The sequence below is a fragment of the Carlito syrichta genome, unplaced genomic scaffold, assembly GCF_000164805.1.
Source record: "Carlito syrichta isolate Samal-C Ts95f unplaced genomic scaffold, Tarsius_syrichta-2.0.1 Scaffold309922, whole genome shotgun sequence".
Lineage (NCBI taxonomy): Eukaryota > Metazoa > Chordata > Mammalia > Primates > Tarsiidae > Carlito > Carlito syrichta.
Window position 1 is genome coordinate 1,176,680 of NW_007254018.1, and position 27,059 is coordinate 1,203,738.

General features: G+C 38.2%; 1 protein-coding gene across 1 annotated transcript; it reads left to right on the forward strand.

Annotated features, from left to right (window-relative positions):
- The first annotated feature begins 4,093 nt into the window (after positions 1-4,093).
- Positions 4,094-23,220, forward strand: KIAA1107 (KIAA1107 ortholog). The gene is made up of 9 exons (XM_008068276.2): positions 4,094-4,175; positions 4,777-4,914; positions 5,789-5,918; positions 8,327-8,388; positions 15,729-16,437; positions 16,764-16,851; positions 17,281-17,420; positions 18,744-21,053; positions 22,346-23,220. Exons 2-9 carry the CDS (start codon positions 4,786-4,788, stop codon positions 22,810-22,812), a joined length of 4,035 nt encoding a protein of 1,344 aa, XP_008066467.1. The 5' UTR covers positions 4,094-4,175; positions 4,777-4,785; the 3' UTR covers positions 22,813-23,220.
- The last annotated feature ends 3,839 nt before the right edge of the window (positions 23,221-27,059 follow it).

Genomic DNA, 27,059 nt, shown 5'->3' on the forward strand with positions numbered 1-27,059 from the left:
GTTACATGTTTCCTTGTTCTGTCCCTTGGATGGATGCTCCAGAGTGCTCCGTAGCTCTTCAGAGCACCCCCAACAAGACTAAGCGCCAGTTACCGACAATAGTGAATTCTATGTCAGTGCTTCTCAAATGTGTACACACACACACACACACACACACACACACACACACACACACACCACTTAGGGATCTTATTTAAATTGTTTAAATGCAGATTCTTAATTAGTAAGTCAGGGGAGGATCCACAAATTCTACGTTTCTAACAAGCTTTGACTGATGCTGATGCCATGGGTCACACTTTGAGTAGCAAAGAGGAAGCAGTCTTGGATTTGGCTGCCTGCCTGCCTTCTTTCCTCCTTCTCTCCCTCTCTTCCTCCCTGCCTTTCTCCCTCTCTCCTTTGCTCCCTCTCTCCCTCCCTCCTTCCTTTCTGCTTTCCTTCCTGCCTGCCTCCCTCTCTCCCTCCCTCATCCCCTCCCTCCTCACTTTCTCAACTCCCTTCTTCCATCCTTCCTTCTTGCCTGCCTGCCTGTCTGCCACCTTCCCTCCCTCCCTCCCTCCTTCCTTCCTTCTTTCCTTCCTTCCCTCTCCCAGTACCTCAGATCCCTTGGGATCACTTCCCAAAATAATCTATCTGTTAATCAGGCTCACTTTTTTAGACAGAATCCAGACTAAGACAAGTAGTAATCACCCAGCGATTCTACTTTTAAGAATGTGTCCTACAGAGATATTCACATATGTGTGAAATAATATTATATACAAGGTAATTCGCTCCAACACTGTAATAGAAAAAAATGGGAAACAATATAAATGCTAAGTAGGGGACTTGTTAAATAACTTACAGACTGTTACATAGACATTAAAACAAAAGTGCTCTTTATACACTGAAGAGACAAATATTCAAGATGTATGTTAAGTGTAAAAGGCAAGATATGGAGTACCGTGCATATTAATACTGGCATTTGAATAAAATAAGAAAGTTGCGTATATGTTTTTTATTTGTATATGTATGCATAAAATAACTTCAGAAAGATAGGGGGAATTTTGTATTGGTTGTAAAATGGGTGGTTTCAGGCAGGAAAGAGAGGAAGAATGCCTTTTGTACTTTTGTTTCTTATTTTTCAGAGGTCTCACTCTGTAGCTAGAGTGCAGTGGTGCAGTCATAGCTCACTGCAGCCTTGGCCTCCTGTACTCAAGTGCTCCTCACATTTCAGCCTCCTGAGGAGCTGGGACTATAGGCATGTGGCACCATGCCCAACTGTTTGTTTTTTTTTTTTTTTTTGGTAGAAATGAGATCTTACTATGTTGCCCAGGCTGGCCTCAAACTCTTGGCCTCAAGTGATCCTCCCACTTTGGCCTCCCAAAGTACTAGGATTACAGGCATGAGCCACTGCCGCTGGCCCCTTTTATACATTTAAAAAATGTTGAACTATGTGACCGTGTTAACTATTGAATTAAAATGTTATGTGCGGCCGGGCTCAGTGGCTCAGCTTGTAATCCCAGCACTTTGGGAGGCCAACGCAAGTAGATTGCTGGAGCCTGTGGGTTCAAGACCAGCCCAGGCAACTTGGCGAGACCTCGTCTCTATGATAAAAACCAAAAATTAGCTGGGTGTGGTAGCACACGCCTGTAGTTCCAGCTGCTTGGAAGGCTGAGGCGGAAGAATCTTCTGAACCCAACAGGTTGACACTGGGGTGGCCATGAGTCTGCCACTGCCCTCCAGCCTGGGTGACAGAGTGAGACTCTGATTCAGAAAAAAAATGTTATGTGTTTGGTCTAGAAGTATTATATTCTTTTCTTATTTGAATCTTGAGGTACTCTAACGTTTAATGTTTTTCTTATATTCAGATCAGTATAGAATAAGACCATATATCATTTATGTTATCACTTAACTATGCGATGCTTTAGTTTTCCAGGCTAAATTATAACAACTATACTCTATCTCTGTGCGTTTCTTTTAATACCACTGTGAGCACACATCACATTATGTGTATGATAAGCACTTTGTAGATACCTGCCAAATATATTTAAATACCCTACATTTGGCTCCCTGCCAGAGCAATGCCTACAGTAGAGCAGATTGGGCTTATTGTCTACAACTCTTAGTAACTGCACAGTTGCTCAGGAAGAAGTCACTGGAAGACGAAAGGATACTGGTACTACAAAAAAAAAAAAAAGACTTGAATTATAGCAAAGTATCATTTCATTTTTTACTCAAAGCAGTGAAACAAAATAATATATTTTTAAAGAATTCTTGCTAAGGGGGCAAAATTTTTTAAGTTTTGATATTGAAGGATTAAGCTTAGACTAAAATGGACTTATAGATTCTCTGTCTCTGATCATGTTAGGAGCTAAACAAATATTTGAGTGTTTACTGTGGCCCAGTTTAATACTCGGCCCCGGGAATATAATGGTGAGCTAAAACAGACATGTTTTTACACTCGTTGAACAGACAGCCCAGGGAAGGAGACAGATATTAATCTAATTTTCATGTTGAATGCACTACAAGCGAATTAAGTGTGCTAATGAAAAGGGACAGGTTTTCGAATAACATGTATAAAAGGCATAGGGATCAAGGAAGACAACGTGCTTTCATTGAGATCTGAACAAAGCAGATGAGCAGAGTCCATGCCATGCGGTCCATGTTAGGTATTTCAGTTTGTCATTTCCAGATTTATCAATTATCTATTGCTGTGTAACAAGCCACCCCCAAACTAAGTGTCTTAAAACTACACTTCATGATTCTGGCAATTCTGTGAGCTGACTGGGCGATTCTTCTGCTGGTCTTGTCTGAGATCACTCCGGTAGCTGCGTTTACCTGGTGCCTGGGCTAGAGGCTGGGCCTCCTGCTTCATGTGGTCTTCCTTACCAGGCTTCTCTTGGCCGGGTAGTCCCAGGACTCCAGGAAGGTAAAGACAGAAGGCTTCTTGAGGTCTAGGCTAGAGGACATACACACCACCACTACAGGTTGGTTAAAGCAAGTGAAAAAGGCAGTCTAGATTCAAGATGGAAGGAGCTAGATTCCACCTCTTCATAGATAAAGCTACAAAGAATTTGTGGCCATGTTTTTCACTCTACCCCAGTCTGTCAGGTAACCGTTTAATGAATAATTTTTACTAGGCATTGTTTTAAGAACTAGAAATCAAACATGAATAAGTTACCTTTTTTTCTTTTCCTTGGAACACATGATATTTGTGAATTGTCATTTGTGAACAATTTTTTTCTGTATAAAAAGAATCATTAAATGAATAAAATATAAAAAGTAGAGTCTTAATTAGAGAAGAGGAAGGAAATCGGTGGGGATTATAACTAAGCTGTAGCCTTCCTAAATTTATATTTAGCCTCGTAAATACAGTAAAGAACATGTTAACAGAATTAAAGCTATTCTGTTTAGCCATGCAGAATGATATCTGTAAACACAAATGTCAATTCGTAGCAGTAGTCTCAAGGAATTTGAGTTTTTCTTTGTAGTTATAACTGTTCTCAGGTCTGTTTTATCTACCCTTTAAAGGTGGTTTTTTCCTAGCTCAGAGTTTGCCTTTGTAGATAATTCTCAAATATTATATGTAAAACCAATGACAAGTACATTAACTACCTGGAGTTTTATTTTTTTGTAGGAAACACCCTGAGAAAACAGAGGGGTTTTTTTGTTTTGTTTAGAGTCAGGGTCTCTGTTGCCCAAGCTGGAGTACAGTGGCATAATCACAGCTTACTGCAGCCTTGAACTTCTGAGTTCAAGTGTTCCTCCCACCTCAGCCTCCTGTTTAGCTGGGACTATAGGCATGCACCCACCATACTCAGCTAAGTAGATTTTTTTAGAGATGGGGTCTCACTGAGTTGTCCAGACTGCTCTTGAACTCCTGGTCTCAGGTGATCCTCCCACCTCAGTTCTCAAATCACTGGGATTACAGGCATGAGCCACTTTACCTGGCTAGAAAATTATTTTATGGGCACTAATAGCATCTAACGTTTTCCCAATATTTTTTAAATTCTAAGAATGATAAGAATGCTGCTTTTCTTCTGATGGAAAGTGACAGGCTAATCATCAGTTTACCCAGAGTGAAGTGGACAGAAGCTGCCCTGACTATGGCATCTAAGCTCCAAGAAGAGTGCATTGCATTTATTGTACAAAACTTCTCCAAGATTATTCAGAGTGAAAATTTTGCTCTTCTGTTACAGGTACTATGTCTAAACTTACGTCCTATATTTAGTCACATCTTTGTGGTCTGATTTCAGTTATGTAAGAGTTTTAAAATGCAGGTTGCCTTTAATTAAATTAGTGTGATTTAAATAAATTCCATAGCAGATGGCATGTTTACATAGGATTTAGAGCAGTGATGGACAGGATTTTTGGCTCACAGGATAAGGAAGGCAGAAGGGACAGGTTTGAGTATCCTGGCAAGGCACAGTGTGATTCTGGCCAACTCTAGCCGCATTTTAGAAATCAGAGTCATAAAGATACTGTTTTGGTCAATAATACAATTATGGTCCTTGCAAAATTCCTTGTCTTACTGGGAAGCTACTTTCTCTAAATTTAGTCATTGAATGAAGAATTCTCATTGCCTATTTCTAGGTTTATTAGGGCTACGTTGGCTCAAAAACAGAGCCAACAATCTGCATGTGTGTATATGCAGATTTTTAAGGAAAGGGAAAGAACAAACATGATTTCTGGTTGACTTTATATAGCAAGTCATGGTGATTGTTTTGTTATCCCAGATCATCACGTTTCTTACACTTTTTACATATATTCCTATTAACTATCAATTTCTATGTTTTGTAGTCTCAAGCAATGAGCAGCACAGCTGATCTGTTGGACAAGATTTTAAAAGCAATTGGAGAAAACATTACCATTGAAAATAGTTGTTCTCTTCTTATGGCCCTGGATACATTACTGAACTCTGACAGTATAAAGGAAATGGTACTGAATGTAATCACACTTATTAAAATAGTGTAATACTTGAACTCTTCTAAGATTTTTAAATGTATGTGCATTTTAAGTGTTACATGGATCACTGAAGCTATGTGACAGATGATACCCGGGAGGTTGATTAAGGTTTCCACATTTGTATATGTTTAGAATATTTTATAATACAACATTTTTAAAATTCTGCTTACCCCCAAGTGAACTTTTTGTAAAAGTTGAGAAATTGAAAATCTGGCTGATTAATTTTAAACATAGTTTGGTACTATGTTATTTGGCACAGCATAATTCTAATATTTCCTTCCTAAATTTTCTGGATATGAAATGTATATTAAAAAATTTTTAATCATCAGTATTTTATACTTTTATAGTATATTCTTAATTTCTTCTTCTCTCCAAAAAAAATCCTTTTAAAATTAGACTTGGAAAAAGGAAAATTAAAATATGACTTATTTGTAAGTACAATTAATCAATGGTTATAGTAAGCTAATTGCAAATTATTGCATTTGCATTCTATATTTGTTCAACAAGAATAAAAAAATTTTTATCATATTTATTACCATTGCGTATAGTATTTGACCTTGTAATGTCATAGTTGATTTGAAAAGGCTGTGAGAGTTAGTTATATAAAGGCTGTTGGTGTTTTAAAATCATCACTGGCTGAAAGGATAAGATTTAGTTTCACGTTCATTTATAAAATTCTGTTATTAATGAGTAAACCTTCATAAGTCACATGCGCCGGACGATCTTAAAAATCTAAGTGATGACATCATTGATCTAGCTTAGGAGTAAGTAGATTCTGAAAGGAATAATGACTGGTTGCTATGACAATGTGGCTCTCACCAGCTGCTGATTTGTTCCTTGAACACAGGGTTTTACGTGCAAGATCCAGGCTCTGCGTGATAAGCTGTGGATCTTCCTGGTTCAGTCTTTCTATGCTGTTCGTCACACAGAAAGCTGGAAACTGATGAGCACAGATGAGCAACAGAAAATCCAAGCTGGTATGTTAACCTTCATATATTTTGATTCTTGTATCATGATCTTTGTGACAGCACCTATTTGGAGGGCTTTCCGATAAGTGGTAAAACGAACATTTGTGTGCTTCTGTTTAATAATAGGTTGCTAACTGAAACTAGTGATCGTATGTTTAGGCAGTTTTAATACACCGTGCTTTTTTGCTGTTCTTAGAAAATGAAACTCATTTCCTTTATGTTTAGATCCATTTTCAATCCTACTGTGTATTAGCACCAGCGTTGCAGCCGATTTGCTTAAAAGCATCTTGTGAAGAGATGGGAAGTAAAAGAAAATGTAATCCAGATAGAACAGAATATACAACATACTTTCTCCCCCTTCCAAATATATTTTGCTGAAAAGCTTTTCCATCTTTTCCATGAGAGACCCTTTCTTGCAGTTTTTCCTAGCATAGATGGTTTTATTTCACAACTGATTGGTTCGGTGATTTGGTGTGTGCTACTGCAGAGTGTCCCTAAGGAACCGCACAGAGGTCCCTGACATTTCATAGGTATCATTTGAAACATTAGCATTAAACAAAAGATGTACATTGCTCAGAATGTGTGTTTGTTTGAAAGATATTAAAATAAAAATGTGAGAGTGTGGACCTGAAAATGGCTTCATGACTATTTTGGGGTTAAAGTAGGTGCTTTAGAAAAAATACCGGCATATTCAGCAAGTATACTTTAAAAACATTTTAAGTTAGGAGACTATTTTAATGGAGCAAGCATTTTTGTACTATAAGACATGGAAGCCATATCAGTTAAAATATAGTCTTGATAATGCATAGATATGTGAAATTTCTTAGTAGTACAGTCAGGATGTGATCTGCTCTATCTTACGTTATAAGTAAAATACGATAGTATAGCTAGATGTGATGTGAAGAACACTTTTAAAAAGAAATTCTGTTTTTCAAACAAAAATCACGAGGAGAAGGTCTTTAGAAATTGGAGATGTTTTCCTTGTGACTATCTCTGTGCTGATTTTTAGGTGATAGTTTACTACAAAATGCTATAATGTGGAGAAACAGAATCAGCCTTCCTTAGTATGTTTCCTTCCACTCCCTTCTGATTGGTAGCAAAGTTTGTTTTTCTCAATTTTAGAGCATTTCATAGTTAAGTGAAACTTCAAACAGTGTTCTTCAGTTCTTCAAAGTGCTAGTTTAAAAGGCCTGTAAATACATATGTATACATACACATATCTAACTAAAATGTTATTGACAATCCAACTAATTATCTATTTTTCATTCTTTTACGTTGCATCGGTGTAATAAAAATTTTTTAAATATTAAATACATTGAATTATAATGAGTCCTGACCTGCATAATTACTTCACTGGGGAACCCAGATAAAGGAATGGTTCTGGGTCATCTCTCTTATAACATTTCTTATGTTATAATTGAGTTACTGACCTTCGGGAGAAATGTTTTCTTTAAATTTCTTCCCATACACATTATTGCAGAGTCATTTGCTTCTGCAAATCAGTCCTGTAATGCCATTTCCAGGATCCTGCTTTGTCTTACACCACATATACTATAAAATAGAGATTCTGGAAGATACATGGCAGTTACAGATAATTTAGTGTACTTTTTATTAGCTAACTTAATAAACATAAATAAATTTTGGAGATTCTGTGTATTTCTTCACAATATATCTTAACACGTGGTAATCTTCAAAAGAAAGAAATACATTAGCTAAACTATATTTATCGCCTCGTACCAGTATTCCTATCTATATATTTTCCTGACATCATTCACATTCTTATTTTTAAAGTGCAAAAACATGAGTTCACCAATAATTCCCATGTAAACCTAACTTATAAATTAATTTTTAATTCTGAAAAGAACAATATAGATTCAAGGATTGCTGCTTATCTTATTTTCAACAGAACCTTATTTTTTTCTTTTCTCTTTCTTCCTTTCTCATCATATACCTATAAAACCAGAAAATATTTTTAGCTGATGTAGTATTTTTATATTTTGGGGGATGAACTTTTTTTCATATTTAGTAGTTTATAAAATAGCACATTTGGGACAATCTGTCATTTTTTGGATGTTGAAAACTAAATGAAACCAGTTATCTAAAATGCCACAGTTTAAGAAAATTCTGGGTTTTTTTTGGTAAATGTATGAATCTTCTCTGAGAGTGTGTGCATTTCTTGTTTATTAATTTTAATAAAATTACATCTCGAGGACTTGGAAGTAATATTGAAAATGAGGTTCTTTAAAAAAAATTCTAAAGTATAATAGGTAATTAATCTTGTGTACTAGATGGGTCTCAGTTTTTTTAAGTTATTTCCATCGAAATTAACCTTTTTTCTGGTGATGTTCTATATTCCCTCTCTTCTTATGATAATAATGATGCTTCCTATAAAAATAAATTGCCGTTTCTTTCTACAGCTGCCTTTGACAAAGGTGATGACCGAAGACTTAGCAAAAAGCCTGTATTCAGTAGCTCTCAGGTAAACTTTCCAAACTGTGTAGATTCCGTTGAAAAAGATACCAAATGATTTAAAGTTTATCATCTTATATTTATGAATAAGTTTTAAAAATCTATTCGTTAAAGCTATTTCTTAATGGAAATATTTTTGTCTTTTTTTTGTCGTTTCAATCAAGTTGCTACTTAATTCCTTTTTGAGTCAGGGAGTCTCTGTCACTGAGACTGGAGTGCAGTGGCTCAGTCACAGCTCATCATGGCCTCAACCTCCTGGGCTCAGGCAGTCCTCTTGCCTCAGCCTCCCAAGTAGCTGGGAGTGCAAGCGTCCACCACAACATCCAGCTAATTTTTTTAGTCTTTTGTAAAGATGGAGTCTTACTATGTAGCCCAGGCTGGTCTGCTGAGTTCAAGCAATCCTCCCACATTGGCCCACGCTGGGATTACAGGCCTGAGCCACTGTGCCTGCCTAATATATTCTTTAATGATGGGAATTTTTGAAATCCAACTGGCATGGGAAGAATCTATCTCTCTTTTTCATTTCCTCGAAAACCTTTTTGGCAAGCGACAGCTATTTCAGTAGATGAGAGATTGTGTAGAATTCTAGAGCTAATTCAATGTCTATTTTTCTAATTAACCTACTTACAAAAGGAGGGTTTAGTTGTTCCAGTTTTCGCTGTGCTAAGATTTATTTCACATTTTTTTGAGTGTTAAAAGAAAGCAATTAGTACTAAGAGTACAATTGTGTTTTACTTTTAAAGTTACCTGAGGCTGGGCATGGTGACTCATGCCTGTAATCCCAGCACTTTGGGAGGCAGAGGTGAGAGGATTGTCTGAGCCCAAGGGTTCGAGACCAGCCTGAGCAACATGGCAAGACCTTGTCACTACAATAAATCAAAAAATTAGCCAGGCATGGTGGTGCATGCCTGTGGTTCCAGCTACTTGGAAGGCTGAGGCAGAGGGATTACCTGAGCCCAGCAGGTCGAGGCTGCAGTGACCATGAGTGTGCCACTGCACTCCAGCCTGGGCGACAGAGTGAGACTCCAACTTAAAAAAAAAAGTTATTTAGTATACTTATATGAGGTAACTAAAATAGCCAAACTCTTAGTAACAGAAAGTAGAATTGTGGTTGCTGGGATCAGGTAGAGGGAGAGAAAAGAAGTTTATTGTTCAGTGGGTATAGAGTTTATTTTGCAAGTTGAGAAGTTATAGAGATATGGTGTAAACCAAAGTGTATACAGTTAACATCACTGCACTGAACTGAAATATAGTAAAGAGAATTCAGGGTAGATTTTATGTTTTGTATTTTTTTTTTTACCACATATACCCAAAGTTACTTTGTGTATTCGTTATAACCTGAGATACATTTTTCTTCCCCCAAACATTTTTTTGTGTGTTTGGGGGGTGAGGGTCTCACTCTGTCATCCACGGTGGAGTACAGTGGCATGATCACAGCTCACTGCAGTTTCGACCTCATGGACTCAGGTAATCTTTCTGCCTCAGTGTCCCAAGTAGCTGGGACTGATAGGCATGCACCACTACATCTGGCCAATTTTTAAATTTTATATAGAAACACAGTCTCGCTATGTTGCCCAGGCTGGTCTCGAACTCCTGGGCTCAAGCAGTTCTCTCGACTCAGCCTCCCAATGTGCTGGGATTACCGGCATGGGCCACTGTGCCCAGCCCCATGATGTCGTCAGTGATGGTTAGGGTTCCCAGCTAATTTACAGATGCTCACTTAACCAATAATGTATTCCGGCCTAATGTGTGCATTGCAGTGATGTTAAGGAGGCATGCAGTGAGGGTTCCAATTTGTAATGCAAAGGACAGATTGCCCTGGCAGAGCAGAGTGGGGAGTCCTTTTTCCTTCTCCATGCGCCAGTAGATAGGAACCAATGCAGCTCCAGGCCACACCCAAGAGCACTCATGGCTTGAAGTGCGTTAAGCTCTAAATGTCTTGAGCAAGACACCGTAGGATACTGGAGCTCTTTGCCAATAAACCTCCTAGGATTGTTTCCAAGTTTATGTCCATCATATGCTGCACCTTAGAACACATGGCATCAACTAGGCTTGAGAATTGCTACACACCATAGTTCCTCTTGGGGACCAGTGATGCATATTACACCTTAAAAGTGTTGGAAAACACTGCGGTAAAGAGCATTTTTTAATTGTTTCACCCAAAATTTCACCCAGTTTTATGACTGTGAAAACTCCAGGCTCCCCCTCAACCTCTTTGAAGCATATTATACAGTTCCAGAACGTGCTCTAGGGAATGGTGCCTTAGGACATATTTTTCCTGTGTACTGTTCCCTGTTATCCCTGTGTTTTTTCTTTTTCTTTTTTTCTTTTTTGAGTTGGAGTCTCACTCTGTCGCCCAGACTGGAGTGCAGTGGCCGCTCCCGGCCACCACAGCCTTGCCCTGCTGGGCTCTGGCGATCCTTCCACCTTAGCCTTCCAAGTAGGCTGGAACTACAGGCGTGCACTGCCACGCCCGGCTCATTTTTTGATTTATTGTAGAGATGAGGTCTCGCCAAGTTACCCAGGCGGGTCTCGAACCCGTGGGCTCAGGCAGTCCACTCCCCTCGGCCTCCCAAAGGTGCGGGATTACAGGCTGAGCCACCGAGCTGTCGCTGTGTTTTTTCAAGGCCTCCAGGAATTCGTTTACCTGCCTTCCTCTCCTATAATCAACCAGACTCTCCCTCCTTCCTTGCCTTACAGCAAAATAGAGCAAAGTCCCACTGTTCTTCCTTATCCTCCTGACTTGAAGATTGTTTTTCTGTTAACATAGTGGGTAGGAAACAATAATAATTCCCTCAGAAAGGTAGCAGTACACTGAAATGCATGCTGTACATAAAATCAGAAGAGTTCAAATCTTCACATGTATTATCTTTGTTGTCTGTGAGTCTTAGTTTGCTTATCTGTAAAATGGAGTAATAAAACCTAGCAGGATTATTGGGAAAATTAGGTGAGATAATATATGTGCAGTTATCTGGCATGCAATATGTGCTGAATAAATGTGGAATGAATAGATGTGTTTTCCAAACAAAAATAAGATCTTTAGGAGGTAGGAGAAAGCTCATAAGATAAGACAAAGAGAAAGTTTAAGAAGAATACTAATACTAAAATACTTAAGGATAAAATATATCTGTGATTTGCTTCAAAATAAAATGGGGGAAGCCATATATGAAACAAAATTGGAATTAGTAATAAGTTGAATTGATAATTTTAAAATCTGGGTATTAGGTATATGAGGATTTGTTATACTGTTCTGTCTTCTTTTGATTATGTTTAAGTTTTTATTTACTAAAAACAAACAAACAAGCAAAGAAAGAATAGTCCTAGAACAGAAAAGATGTCTAAAAGGAATGCTTTAGAGTCATCTTTTTCTTCATTTTTGTCAATAGCATGCAGTGATCATTCCCAGTTGGCCCCGTGTATATAAGTAATGTATGTAAATTTCATAGACATAAGTCAGAGACTGCCTAGAAATGCATATGCATTGAATCTTCATCATGCTGTACTATGGTGATGTGAAATTTCTAAAGGAGTTTAGTTACCCTATATACTATGTAAATTTCACATAGATGAATACTTCAAAAATGCATAGATACAAGGATAGAGTAAACTAAGCAGAGTCAGTCTGAAGAGTGGGAAAGAGTTCTAAAAGCAGAAGTCAGCCTGGTTTTAGGTATTAAAAATAGAGAAATGGGCCGGGCGCAGTGGCTCAAACCTGCAATCCCAGCACTCTGGGAGGCCAAGGTGAGCAGGTTGCCTGAGCCCAGGGGTTCGAGACCAGCCTGGGCAACTTGGTGAGACCTCGTCTCTACAATAAATCAAAAAATTAACCGGACATGGTTGTATGCACCTGTAGTTACAGCTATTTGAAAGACTGAGGCAGAAGGATCACCTGAGTCCAGCAAGTCGACGCTGGGGTGGCTATGAGCGTGCCACTACACTCCAGCCTGGGCAATGGAGTGAAATTCCAACTCAAAAAAAAAAAAAAAAAGAAAAGAAATGTTATCATTTGAGCTAAGACTTGATTGAAAAACAAAAATGAGGACTAAGCTTATTTGAACTTTATAAATGTTAAAATCCTAGAACACTGTTGTAAATACAACCAGTAGCCACCCTGTAGAGATGTGAAAGCTGAGGCCCAGAGATATTAATAACTTCTTAAATATCCCAGGTCAGTTAGAGGCAAAGCCAGGACCAGAATCTAGTAATTCTTTTATCATCATACCTTGCTTTTTTTCCCCTAAATTTAGCCACATAATTTATTTATTTACTTACTATGTGTTTGTATACGCATACATGTGTGTGCACACACACGTATGGGGGGACCCAAAAAAACTGGATTTTTTAAAATTAAAACTTATGTTTATTCTTACATGTTTAAACTTATGTCACCTTCAAAGCACTCTCCATTTGATGCATTACACTTACTGAGACGCTATTACACTGCTCCAAACAACTTTTGAACTCAACAGTTTTGATGCCTTTTAGTGCTGCCGCTGTTTTTTGTTTTATCCCCTCCATATCAGCAAAATGTTTCCTTTTGAGGACTTTTTTCATCCAGGGAAACAAGTCGCTCAGGGTGAGATCTTGGGACACAGGGGTCGTGCCATTTTTTGGTCAAAAACTGCTGAATATCAGTACAATGTGTCAGGTGCGTTGTCATGGTGGAAGACCCAGTCATCTGTTTGCCACAACTCAGGGTGTTTCTTCCCCAAATGGCAACACGACCTTGTCAAAATTCCAGATAAAAACTTTGGTTGACCGTTTGATCCAGAGGAACAAATTCTGAATGATCTACAAGGGGCCCACCTTCCAAAAGATAATTTCAAGGGTTTTTTAGTACCCCCCCATATGTTATTTTATCTTAGACAAAGTTTAATGTAATTAGAAGTGTTTCATGTTCAGAAATAATTAGACCTTACACTGTGTATCAATATATGCTCAGTTTTAACAACATTGATCATATATATATATATATATATATATATATATTTTTTTTTTTTTTTTTTTTTTTTTTTTGAGTCTGGGGTCTCACTCTGTCACCCAGGCTAGAGTGCAGTGGCATGATCACAGCAGCCTTGACCTCCTGGGCTCAGGTGATCCTTCCACTTCAGCATCCCAAGTAGCTGGAACTGCAGGTGTGTGCCACCACACCTAGCTAATTTTGTTTTCTTTTTTTGTGTGGAGGTGAGGTTTTGCTATGTTGTCCAGGCTGGTGTTGAAGTCCTGGATCCAAGCAATCCTCCTACCTTGGCCTCCTAAAGTGTTGAGATTACAGGCATGAGCCACCGTGCCCAGCTGATCACATTTTCAGAGTCCTCAACACGTGACATGGTGCTCAGGGTTTTAAATACAGAAGAAGACAGCACAGTCTCTTCCTCATACCTCTACAATCTCATACAACTTTCCAAAGGAGAAAAGATATTTACATATTTACATAAAGAATGACAATATAATCTTAAGTTTTTATTCTAAAATGTCTACCAACTTACAAATTTTTTTTGTTCCCTTCCATATCAAGGTTGGTTCTAAGCAAAATCATGAAGGAGGTGTGTTTATCTTCAGTGCCCTTTTATTTACCCTGTTCACCTATTTTACTTATTTTTAGGATCCTTTATCTTCCACTTCCTACAGTCAGTACTATGCTACTATCTTGTTCTCCTGAAAATCAAGCCTTTCAGATGTAATGTAGTATGTTTACAAGGAGCTTTTTTCTTTCTTTCTTTCTTTTTTTGAGTCAGAGTCTCACTTTGTCACTCAGGCTGGAGTACAGTGGCACGCTCACAGCCACCGCAACCTCAACCTGCCAGACTCAGACCATCCTTCCACCTCAACCTTCCAAGTAGCTGGAACTACAGGAGCGTGCCACCATGCCCAACTATTTTTTTTTTTTTTATTGTAAAGATGAGGTCTCACCAAGTTGCCCAGGCTGGTCTCAAACCTGTGGACTTGCAATCCTCTCACCTCAGCCTCCCAAAGTGCTGGGATTATAGACATGAGCCACCACACCTGGCTGCTTTTTTCTTTTTAATTATGACTCCAAGGCTGGGTGTGGTGGCTCACCCCTATAATCACAGCACTTGGGAGGCCAGGGTGAGAGGACTGCCTGAGCCCACAAGTTCGAGACCAGCCTGGACAACTTGGTGAAGCCTCATCTCTACAATAAATCAAAAATTAGCTAGGCGTTTGTGGTGGCATTTGTCAGTAGTTCCAGCTACTTGGAAGACTGAGGTGGAAGGATCACCTGAGCCTAGCTGGTCAAGGCTGTGGTGTCAGTGAGCGTGCCACTGCACTCCAACCTGTGCGACAGAATGAGACTCTGACTCAAAAAAAAAAAAAAGAAAGAAAGAAAAAGAATAAATACCCATAATTATGAATGCAAGAAGTAAACTCTTCTTACTGCAGAGGGTTAATTTTTTTTCTTTTTTGAATTGAAATCTCACTCTGTCGCCCAGGCTAGGGTTCAGTGGCACACTCATGGCCACCACAACTTCCACCTGCTGGGCTCAGGTGATCCTTCCCCTCAGCCTTCCAAGTAGCTGGATATGCCACCACACTGGGTGTATGCCACCACACTGGGCTAATTTTTTTATTTTTTGTAGAGACCAGGTCTCACTATGTTGCCCAGGCTGGTCTCAAACCCCTGGGCTCAGGCAATCCTCTTGAGTCTGCCTCCCAAAGTGCTGGGATTACAGGCATGAGCCACCTTGCCCGGCCAAGGATTAAATCTTTAAGGATCCAATGTCTGGCATTTGGGATAGGTTTGAAGAGAGTTTTTGTGGCGAAAATCTTTACAATGTCCCTTAAATCATGCCATATAGATGACTACCTGCTTGAGACAGTAAATTATGTACTCAGGTCCTAGTTCCATCTCTTACCAGTGCATGACCCTGGATAAGTCACACCCTTCTTTAATCTCCATTGTCATCCAAGAATTGGAAGTAACCACAGGAGCTATTTCATAGTATTGTTGTGAGGATTAAGTGAGATGATGTATGAAAAAAGGTTGGACACAGAAGCTGGGAGTAGGCTCTCAAAAGATCTTGGATACTATTTTTCACCCAATACGTCTTGAATCCTTAGGTATGAATCTCTACCAGAACTTCATGAATTAGAATAGAATGTCTTTTAAATAAATGTTTTATGCTGTTTTAGATTTGATTAAGGTAGTATGATTAGAGACACAAAATTTTGATCAAAATGATCAAAGACAGTTCATTTTAAGTAACCCTAAATCATAATATGAACTTGACTGTTTTTTTTTTCTTCTTTGAAAACTGGATTTTTGAAACATAAAGTATTATATGCCAAACACTCCAGTCAAATTACAAAGTATTTTTTTCTTCTTCATAGCAAAGGAAACAAGTGTCTGACTCTGGTGTTATAAAAGACAAATCTTGGTGGAAAAATAGCAAGAAAGAGTGTTGGAATTATCTGTCTACTACTCAAAAGATGAAATCTGATGGGTTAGGAGCATCTGGACATTCATCAAGTACTAATAAAAATAGTATAAGTAAAACTTTGAAGCATGATGATGTGAAGGAAAAGAATGGTACAAAAATAGCATCTAAGATTACAAAAGAAGTAAAAACTGGGGGAAAAAATGTTTCTGGAAAGCCGAAACCCATAATAAAACCCAAAACAGAAAACAATGATAATGCAAGGTGGGAAAACACGTCAGCTAGACAAGTTGTGGAAACAGCAGCAGCAGCAGTTCCAGCAACTGAACAGAAAAATTCATTAAATGGAAGAGGGGTGAGAAACCAGGAAAGGCAAGTTGAAGGTGCCAGACCCAAGGTACTCACCGGAAATGCAAATGGGAAAGCAAAACCCTTGAGAAAAGGGACAGGGAAAGAATCTCCATGCCTCAGCATTGCAGGACCCTCCAGCAGGTCTACAAGTTCAAGTATGGAATTCTTGACTTCCACTGAATGCCTGGATGGGTCAAAAGAAAATGGATCAATAGGAGAAGAAAAGCCTTCTGGTCATAAACTATCCTCTTGTGATTCTCTGGGACAGATGGTGAAAAACAGTGTAAATGGTGTCAAAACTTCCACTGTAGGTAAGTTTTAGGACTCTAATTGTTAATAACTTCTAACAATTAAAGTTTCTTCAAAAAATGATTCTGGGGCAACCCCCTCAGTTCCCCTCCTCTCTGGGAGCTTTTCTTTCCTCTCAATAAATCCTGCTTTTAAAAAAAAAAAAAGATCCTGTATCTGGGCTCTTATTTAGTATCAAATGCCAGAAAGTACTTATTTATGTGCATGAAAACACTCCTTCCCACTTTAACATTTAATCTTGTTTATAGTGCCTAACCAGTAAGTGTATAAATTATTGATATGTATTTAGTGTATTCTATCTCATGACTCACTTTTTCTTAATTTATAGCAGTAAAATCTCGACCTGTTTCAAGAGTTATCAATGGAACTTCCAATAAAAAAAATATTCATGAGCAAGACACTAATATAAATAGCAGGTAGGTATTCTGTGTTTTACCTGTATGTCAGGTTTCTCTGAAAGGTAGTTACATACTGAACTTGTAGCTAACTATTTTAAACATTTATTTTCTTCTTTGTTAATAATTTTAATGTTTTTATACAATGAAATTTAAAACTGCTTTCTTATTAATTAAAGGAAGTTGGTATCTTTATGCAAAATGACAATCGATGCAAAATATTAAAAGAATTTCTTAATTTATATTTGTAGTACATGGTTATGTATTACTTTATCTTGCTTGATCTACAGTTTCATAAACTTAAAGACTTACAAACATCTGATTTTTCTGTTTTCAGAAGAGATATATTTTTTATTTCTTGAGAAAAACCCTACTTCAAGTATGGGTCTTTTAAAAAGTTGAATGTTTTGGAATCTCAGTGTCATACTGAATGCAAGTGATTTTTCTTAGTGCACTGAAGAAGGTCAACAACAAAGGATATGGAGAGCCAGTACCACAGGCAATTCTGAAGAAAAGGGGAAATGGCAGTGGATGTGTTACCGCTCAGCAGAGGACAAAGAGTGCCCCAGCTAGTCTTGCCAAAGTTCCAGGTAAGGCTGAAATAGTCCTGGGTATCATAAGTGTTCTTTTACTGGCTAAGTAGAACTCTGATTTAAAACTTCAGTAGCAAATAAGCAAAACCTAGTTTTACTCAGATTTGTTTCACACTATAGAGATGAGAATTTATAATTTTACTTTTCAGACAAGTGTTTTGGGGTGTGTTTGTTTTTTATTATCTTTTATGAGAATAATTAAGGGAATCACTAGTTTATCTGCATTTCTGATCCTTTTATATGTTATGCCCATGTTTCTTGAAAGTTTCATTGATCACTATAGGAATTCCACCTATAAAACCAGCACTTACGAGCTCTTTAAAAAGTAATGGTACAGTCTAGACAGCTGTAGTATGTGAGGAGGAAGAGTTTGCACTCCAGGATCTGTGCTGTGCCCATTATTTTTCAGTGTTTTGAGAAAGAAAAGAGAATTGATCAGTTTGCATAATTTGCTAACATAATAACTGATTTTAAAAATTACTTTGCCTTATGCATTAAATATTCACATATATAACAGCAGTTTGTAAAATCCTAAAAACAATTTTGTTTTAGAGTATTAATTAGCACTAAAAGTCAATTCAGAAATAAGGAAGAGAGAAATTATTTATATACTAGTAGCAGCTCAAAATTAAACATTTCAATAACTGGATAATTCTTTTTGATGAATTTGAGTGTCCAAAATATCGTCTCCAGTACTTTAGCCAGTGTAAACAAATGAACTCTCCAATTAATCCCTCTTTATTTTCGGTCAGCAGTTCTAGTTTCCACTGCAGATCTAAGTTGTTACCCTAATGAGCTACAATAAGGCGGCTACAATAATAATGATCTGGTAATGACACGTAAATTGGTTTTATTCATGTTCGAAGAAAAAAACTGTTTCAACAATTCTATTTTATATTTAACTTGGTTCTCCTTTTTAGCTGTGTAGAACACAGTACTTTTTTCTACTCCAAAAACTTCAAAGGAAAGACCCTTCTTGCTTCTTTGGGATAAGAAAACCAGATTCTTTTCACTCTCATATACATAATACAAATCCAATTTTGGCATAAGGATCAAGTTTCTCTACTTGAGGAAGAGTGATTGTGTTTTAATAATTTTTACTAAGACCCTAGAATGGTCCTTCCATATTTTTAATAGAAAAGTCTTTTCTTTTTTATCATGTAACTAACTCCTAATCTGTAATTGTCCATTTGATCATAGATATGTCACCCTTCCATTGGTTTATTGAGGTTATTTTTTTCTAAAGTAATTTAAAAACACATATTACATTTCACTCACAAATTGGAGGATATATTGTATTTGTGAACTTTATTTTCTTAGGATCCCAAGGAGAATCACCAAATTCAGTAAAATCTTCAGTCTCTTCAAGGCATTCTGATGAAAACGTGGCAAAGTCAGACCACAATACAACTACAGATAAACAAGCACCTAAGAGAAAAAATGTCAAGCAAGGACATACAACTTTGCCTAAGGTTAATACAAAAGTAGTGGTAGTGCCTAAAAACCTAAATCAGTCAAAGAAAAGTGAGACTTTGAATAATAAAGATTCCAAACAGAAAATGCTTCCTGGACAGGTTGTGTTGAAAACCCAGCCTTCTTCTCAAAGACCGTTAAAAAGTGAAACATCTATTGTCCAAAAAAGTATGCCTCGTGATGTGCGTGATAATAATAACAAGACCAGTGTTTCTGAACAGAAGCCTCACCAACCTCTAATTAATCCTGCATCTGAAATCAGTGGTGCAGAAGTTTTCCAATCAACATGCGGACCTGACCCACAAAAGCCATTAAGCAATCAAGAAAAAGAGAAGTTGGCGCTAGAAAGCCAAAATATTTCAAAACTGGATAAATCATTAAAACATGAATTAGAATCAAAACAGACTTTTTCAGATAAAAGTGAAACAAAACTTTCTGATCACAGAGAAACAGATCACTGCAATGCAGCTAACATACATTGTTATTCTGACAGGAGTGATCAAGTTGATTCAAAATTGTATAGCACCACAGCTCTAAAATCTGGGTTTTCAAATCCAAATGAAAACTCCTTGAACTCTAATCCAATTTGTGATTTAGAATCAACAAATGCAGGGCAGATCCATTCAATACCAGATAGGGAGAGCAAAGTAGGGAAAAAAGATACAAATGAAAAATCAAGTATTAAATGTGTGAAGGATGTTACCCCTTGTGTTCCTGAAAGGACAAATGGTACCTTCCATTCTGTTCTAGATGACAGAAAATCTACATTTTCTAATCAGTTGTCTAATGACCCTGCTATGAATGAAGACAGACATGTTACAGCAGACTCAGATATGTCCTCCAAATGTTTTCCGGAACAACTGTCAGGAAAAAATTCTCCTAAAAATATGGAAACTTCAGAATCTCCAGAGAGCCATGAAGCCCCAGAAACTCCATTGGTGGGTCACTGGAATGTGGGTACCAGTGGTCTACATCAGAGAGAGAGTCCAGAATCTGACACGGGCAGCGCCACCACATCCTCCGATGACATAAAACCCAGATCTGAAGACTATGATGCTGGCGGGTCTCAGGATGACGATGGCCCAAATGACAGGGGGATTTCCAAATGTGGCACTATGCTGTGCCATGACTTTCTCGGAAGAAGTAGCAGTGACACCAGCACTCCTGAAGAATTGAAAATGTATGATAGTAATTTAAGAATTGAAGTCAAAATGAAAAAGCAAAGTAGTGGCGATCTTTTCCAAGTCAATTCGACAAGTGATGATGAGATTCCTAGGAAGAGGCCAGAAATGTGGCCTCGGTCTGCAATCATCCACCCTAGGGAAAGAGAAAATACGGCACGAGGCAGTGTCCAATTTTCTCAGGAAACAGACCAAGTTTCTTCTTCAGCAGATGAAACAGAAGATGAAAGGTCTGAAGCTGAAAACATTGCAGAACACTGCTCCGTCTCTAACCCAGCTCCTCAGCAGTTTCAGGGAATAGTTAACTTAGCTTTTGAAGATGCAACTGAAAACGAAAGTCGTGAGTTTTCTGCAAACAAAAAGTTCAAAAGGTCAGTTTTGCTTTCAGTAGATGAATGTGAAGAACTGGGTTCTGACGAAGGGGAAGTCCATCCTCCCTTCCAGCCGTCTGTCGAGACTTCTCCACCTTCGGATGTTTTTGATGGCATTTCTCGCGGGCACCCCGGAGGGACCTGCTTTCCCAGATTCTCACAAGAAAGTAAAGAGAGCATTTTAGAAGGTAAACAAGGGAAAGGCAACGATGTACGTCAAAATGAAAGCACTCCCTGGGGTCTTAGCAGCACTGACTCTTGCAGAAAAAACAAACAGAGTGTTTCAGCCACAGAAGAAAAGAACACAGTAGATGTCCTGTCCAAAGGAGGCAGACAGCTTCTTCCAGCAGATAAAAAAGTAACCAGCGGAAGCAGCACGGATCATGACTTTCAGCAACGCAGCAAACTCTTAGAGAGTGATGTCAGATCTCAAGGAAGGCCATGCCACTTGGAGCTTTATCAGCGAGAAACCAATTCTGACATACCCAAGAGCAGCTCTGTGAAATGTGGAAACTCCTCTGGGAGCCAAGTTCTGCCTCAGGAAGGTCAAGTGAAAGAGAGCCATTCTACAGCTACTGAAAAAGCTAATGTTGCTTTATCTGCAGGTAATGTACAGAAATAGAAAACACTACATGCATAAGAAAATGAGCTTATACAATTTTAAAGTTTTATGGAGCCCTGAATGTTATATTTTAGTTAGATAGAATAATTGCTTGAGCCACAGATTCAAATTTTAAATGAAAACTTAAATTTCTTAATAATATGAAAATTAGCTAGTTACTCATTCTTTATTGTTCACTTAAAATCCTAGTGAAGAATGACTATCTAGTAAAAAGTTTGGTTTTTTATTAGATAGAGTTAACCTACTAAGAGATTTTACATGAAAGAATAAAGGAAAAAACTTAGTTTGCTGCTATTTAGTTATTTATGTATAATTTAACAGAATTCTTGACTATTAGAAATGCTATTATACATTGGATATGATTTATGGACATGCTAGTATATATCTAAGAGGGCTGTGCAATAAATATGTAACTAAAAGCACTGAACTATTTTAATGAGATTGATTATTACAATTTATATACATTTTACAGAGATTAAGACTTTCAGGATCACTATAATTCTATTCTAAAATTTTCAGATAAAAAGATAAATTTCCTAAAAGAGATTATATTTAGAAGCAATGATAATGTATGAAAAAAGCCCAGGCTTATTTCATATTGCTTAGATGATTTTCTGTCTAATTGTTTTGTGTTTTTGTCTTCCTTATTAGAGTTATTTGAACTCATGACCCTCATTTAAAATATGCAATAGTGGCTAGCTGAGTAGCTATTGTGTATCTTAACTTAGAAAAATACCAATCAATAGTTCCCTGTTCAGCAAAATCCTAAGAATAAGGGAATCTTTAGAGTTGTACTTTTTTGTTTGTTCGTCCTTGCTTGCATCCTTCTTTGCATGTGCAATATACAAATAAACCTTTAGACAAGATGTATTTATTCCCCTTTTTGAAACTGACTTACCTTCAAAGTCACCATCGGATAACTGTCTTTTTTTTCTCTTTAAGACTCTACTGTAGTGCATTTGATATATGTGCACATTCTATGTTTATGTTTAAATAAGTTACGTTGCTTTCTGTATCACAAGTTTTCAAATGAAAGTATAGAGAATTATTGTTAGTTGCCTATGTTGATTTTGCTGCTAAACATTACCCTTGAGTTTTTTAACATAGGAAAAAAAATGCCTCAAAAATTTTGTCAATTTTGTCTAGAGGTTATTTTTCCCATTATGTGGTTTTTTGGACTATCACCATTATACTGTGTTACTGTTATTCTACAAAACTCTGAGGGGTACCAACATGTGCAATTTTTACATTGTATAGTATTATGAATTATTTCAGGAAACATAGATGATTGTGACACACTGGCACAAACCTGCATGTATGACCACCGGCCTTCAAAAGCCCTCTCTCCAATATATGAGATGGATGTAATAGAAGCATTTGAGCAGGAAATGGAGTCAGAAACACACGTCACAGATATGGATCTTGATGATGATCACCACTTTGCAAAACAAGATTGGACACTCCTCAAGCAGCTGCTCTCGGAACAGGATTCAAACTTAGATATCACAAGTTCTGTTCCTGAAGACTTCAATTTAGCACAGTATCTGATCAGTCAGACACTACTTTTAGCACGAGACAGCTCAAAACCTCAGGGTACAGCACACACTGACACTTTGAACAGATGGAGTGAACTCACATCTCCACCTGATTCCTCAGCGAGCATCACCATGGCTAGTTTTTCCTCTGAAGATTGTTCGCCTCAAGGGGAATGGACAATTCTGGAACTGGAAACTCAGCATTAAAGTGTTCACATTCTGAAAAAAGTTGAAACGATGCCACCCCTTTATTTTTTGATGCCTATATTATATCCAAATGATAATTGCATTAACCAGATAGAGACTGTCCTTAATATTGAGAGTCTTTCCAATTTAATGAGGTAAACATAGTTTATTTATTAATATAATATCACATGTAGAAAAATGTTTTTCTAAAATTTTTGAGCATGTTTTCTATAATTATTAGAAAAATTAGAAGTCATGTAAGGAAGCCCCTGCCTCAGATTTCCTTTCCTAACTTATAATTTGTTTACTTGTTTATTCTTTAAGAATCTAAAATGTGAGTGCACACATAGATCATTCCCTTTCCTTTTTGCTCTGCATATGGTAACATAGTAATTTAACAATAAAAAACTTACTGTGCTTGTGTCCGTTGATGATGTAGAGTTAATCTGTGAAGAACATTCAGACTCAAGTTCAGGTGGTTGAAGTTTATAGCGGAGTATTAGTTAAAAAAAAAAAAAAATACACCTGAGCTTTCTCAACAGTCCAGAACCAGAAAGTTCTGAAATAAGTACTCAGATTTCAGCCACATTATGACATTATGACTAAAACAGAAGAAATGAATTTCCTTTATTTCTTTTGGGGGCTGTGTCCAAAGAGAAGCATCTGTCCTTGTTCATAAACAGGGAAGACGCTGTTTTCTCTACCTAGACTCCCTTGACAGTTAATCACGCTCTGTTTCCCGTTCCATATTATTTTGTAACTGCACCTGCAATACGTGTTAACTAAATATTAACTTGAAAATGAGTAGGTGGAAAAAAAAGAAAGTGGATACATGAGGCAATTTAGTTGTTTAGTTTAAATTGTGTGTGTGTGTGTGTGTGTGTGTGTGTGTGTGTGTGTGTGTGTGTGTGTGTTTTCTCAGTGTGTCAGTATGCAGTACTTATTTCCTTGACCAGACTGTCTGTCTTTCAGTCTAATTTTGGTAGAAAGTCAAAGATAAAAACCTTTTCTACAAAATGCTGCTGTAGACTGAATACTTGAATACCTTTGATATTGATGGATGTTGCCTTTAGGATTACAGGATTTCATAGATTTGCCTCTCCTAAAGCTTTGTAGCTAACTCTGAATTTCTCTGAAACATTCAGTAAGGAAACCTTTTAGTTTAGAAAAGTTTTCAACAAGTGACCAATAATATATTGAATATCAACAATCATTAATGAACAATAATTTGTTCTTATATAACATAATAGCCTTAGTGTTAGCTATTAGCCTATTATACCATAAATTTGCTATGCCTTTTTTTTTTTTTTTTGAGTCAGGGTCTCACTCTGTCGCCCAGGCTGAAATGCAGTGGCACGCTCATGGCTTACCACAGCCTCAGCCTCTTGGGCTCAGGCAATCCTTTGGCTTCAGCCTCCTGAGTAGCTGGACTACAGGTATGTGCCACCACAGCCAACTACTTCTTTTGATTTTTTTTTGTAGAGATGTGGTCTCACTACGTTGCCCAGTCTGATCTCAAACTCCTGGGCTCAAAAGATCCTCCCACATAGACCTCCCAAAATTGCTGGGATTATAGACGTGAGCCACCACACCTGGCATATGCCTTTTGAAACTAGAAGCTCTGTGCAGGGGGTACTTATTCAATAAACATTAAGTAATTAATTTATTCAAAGTCAAGAAACAGGTATTGGATCTAGGCACAGGGGTATGAAGAAAATAAGATCTGATTCTTACCCTAAAAAACACAATTTAGTTTAGTTTCTAGTGGGGGAGAGGGGAACCGTGTATGAAAAAGTTTAAAATATGGTATTTTTAAAACTTCATATTTTAGAGCTAGATAGGAATTTAGAGATTATTTCATCTAATTCCTTCAGATTCCAAGGCAGGGCTCTGAAGCCCAGAGGTGTTAAAAGATTGCCCAAGACCCCACAGCTAATTTGTGAGCTAGAACCCAATATTTCTAGCCCACAATTGTACCAATTTGGCATTATTTCTACCACACAACACACTTCACTTGATTTTTCTCATGAAACTTGAGAAAAAATACATTTACAGAGAGTTTGTAGTATAAAGAACTATTATATGATAGAGTCGAAGACAGCACAAATTCCCAAGACATTGTGTTTTCTTTTTCTCCAAATGTGAAGTTGTTGTTGTATTTGAGTTGGAGTCTCACTCTGTCGCCCATACTGGAGTGCAGTGGCATGCTCATGGTCACCGCAGCCTCCACCTGCTGGGCTCAGGGGATCCTTCCACCTCAGCCTTTCAAGAAGCTGGAACTACAGGTGCGAGCCACCATGCCTGGCTAATTTTTTGATTGATTGTAGAGGCGAGGTCTTGCCAAGTTGCCCAGGCTGGTCTCGAACCCCTGTGCTCAGGGAGTCCTCTCACCTTGGCCTCCCAAAGTGCTGGGATTATAGATGTGAGCCACTGCACCTGGCCCGTGAAGTTGTTTTAAGTGTTATATTCAGTAAATTTCCTCTGAAGTTCACACATGTATAATTGAAGCTTAGTTTATTTTCCAGTGTTAAGGTCTTGAAAACTTTCTTCTTAAGCTGCTAAGACATTCAGATCTACTCAATTTCATGTCATATCTGCGTACAGGTAATGGGGAAGGCATTTTGCTTAAGTAGAAACTGCTTTAGAAATTTCAGGACATACTGTGTTTTCATAGCCTGCTCTTTTGTGAACCACACATCTACTAGTCTGTTTGCTGTGGGACTCTTTGGACTAGTGCTTTATCATTCAGCAAATACAGACTGAAAAATAATTACTAGCTGGGCTTGGTGGCTCAGCCTGTAATCCTGCGTCTTGGGAGGCTGAGGTGAGTGGATAGCCTGAGCCCACGAGTTCGAGACCCGCCTGGGCAACTTGGTGAGACCTCATCTCTACAATAAATCAAAAAATTAGCCAGGCATGGTGGTGTGCGCCTGTAGTTCCAGCTACTTGGAAGGCTGAGGCAGAAGGATCACCTGAGCCCGCAGGTCGAAGCTGGGGTGGCCTTGAACATGCCACTGCACTCTAGCCTGGGTGTCGAAGTGAGACTCCAACTCAAAAAAAAAAAAGGGTAGGAGTAAGGAAGGGATAGTGAGAGAGTTGTTAGCTGGACTCGGTTGCTCAGCCTGTAATCTTGCGCCTTGGGAGGCTGAGGTGAGTGGATTGCCTGAGCCCGCGGGTTTGAAACCTGCCTGGGCAAATTGGTGAGACCCCATCTCTACAATAAATCAAAAAAGTTAGATGGGTATGGAAGCGCTTGCCTGTAGTTCCAGCTACTTGGAAGGCCGAGGCGGAAGGATCGCCGGAGCCCAGCAGGTCGAGGCTGCGGTGGCCGGGAGCGGCCCTGCACTCCAGTCTGGACAACAGAGTGAGACTCCAACTCAAAAAAAAAAAAGAAAGAAAAATAATCACTAACACTTATTTAGCATTTATTATATGTTAGACACCATGTGAAGTGCTTTAAATATGCATTAACACGTTCAGTTCTCACAACCATTCTATCAGATATGTCTTCTTATCTTTATTTTACACATGAGGGAACTGATAGAGAATTCATCCCCTGGATGAGCTACCCTAGTGTAAGAAACCAAGAGAGAAAGACCACACTGCACCATTGTTTGATAAGATAACAGTTGTATATGATCAGAATTATGGAGCCCAGAAAAACTACAAACAGCTCGTCAGGAATAGAAGCTTAGATAAAGCTTCTTAGGGTAAGTAATATTTTGTGACTTCTTCAGAATATCTTTTTTCCTTCTTTTTTTTTTTTAAGAGACAGGGTTTGACTTTATTGCCCAGGCTGCGCTGCAGTGCCAAGATCATAGCTCCCTGCAGCCTTGACCTCCAGATAACTTCTGGGCTCAAGGAGTCCTCCCACTTCAGCCTCCTAAGTAACTAGGCCACCATACTTGACTAATTATTTTTATTTTTTATAGCGACCTGGTATCTCTGTGTTGCCCAGTCTGGTCTTGAACTCCTGGCCTCAAGCAATCCTCCCACCTCAGCCTCCCAAAGCCCTGAGATTCCAGGCGTGAGCCACTACACCAGGCCTTCTTCAAAATTTCTACAGAGAGGGAGCAAGTGGTTGCAGTTTGGTTAGAAGCATAGGCCAGGAGACTTGTCTTGAAGATGCTCTTACAAGGAAGCGACTTTGCTTTTACTGGGTGTGTTGTAGGTAATAAAAATACGTGTTTCTAAAAAATACTTTTTTGTTGTTTGTTTTGTTTTTTGAGTTGGAGTCTCACTCTGTCGCCCAGACTGGAGTGCAGTGG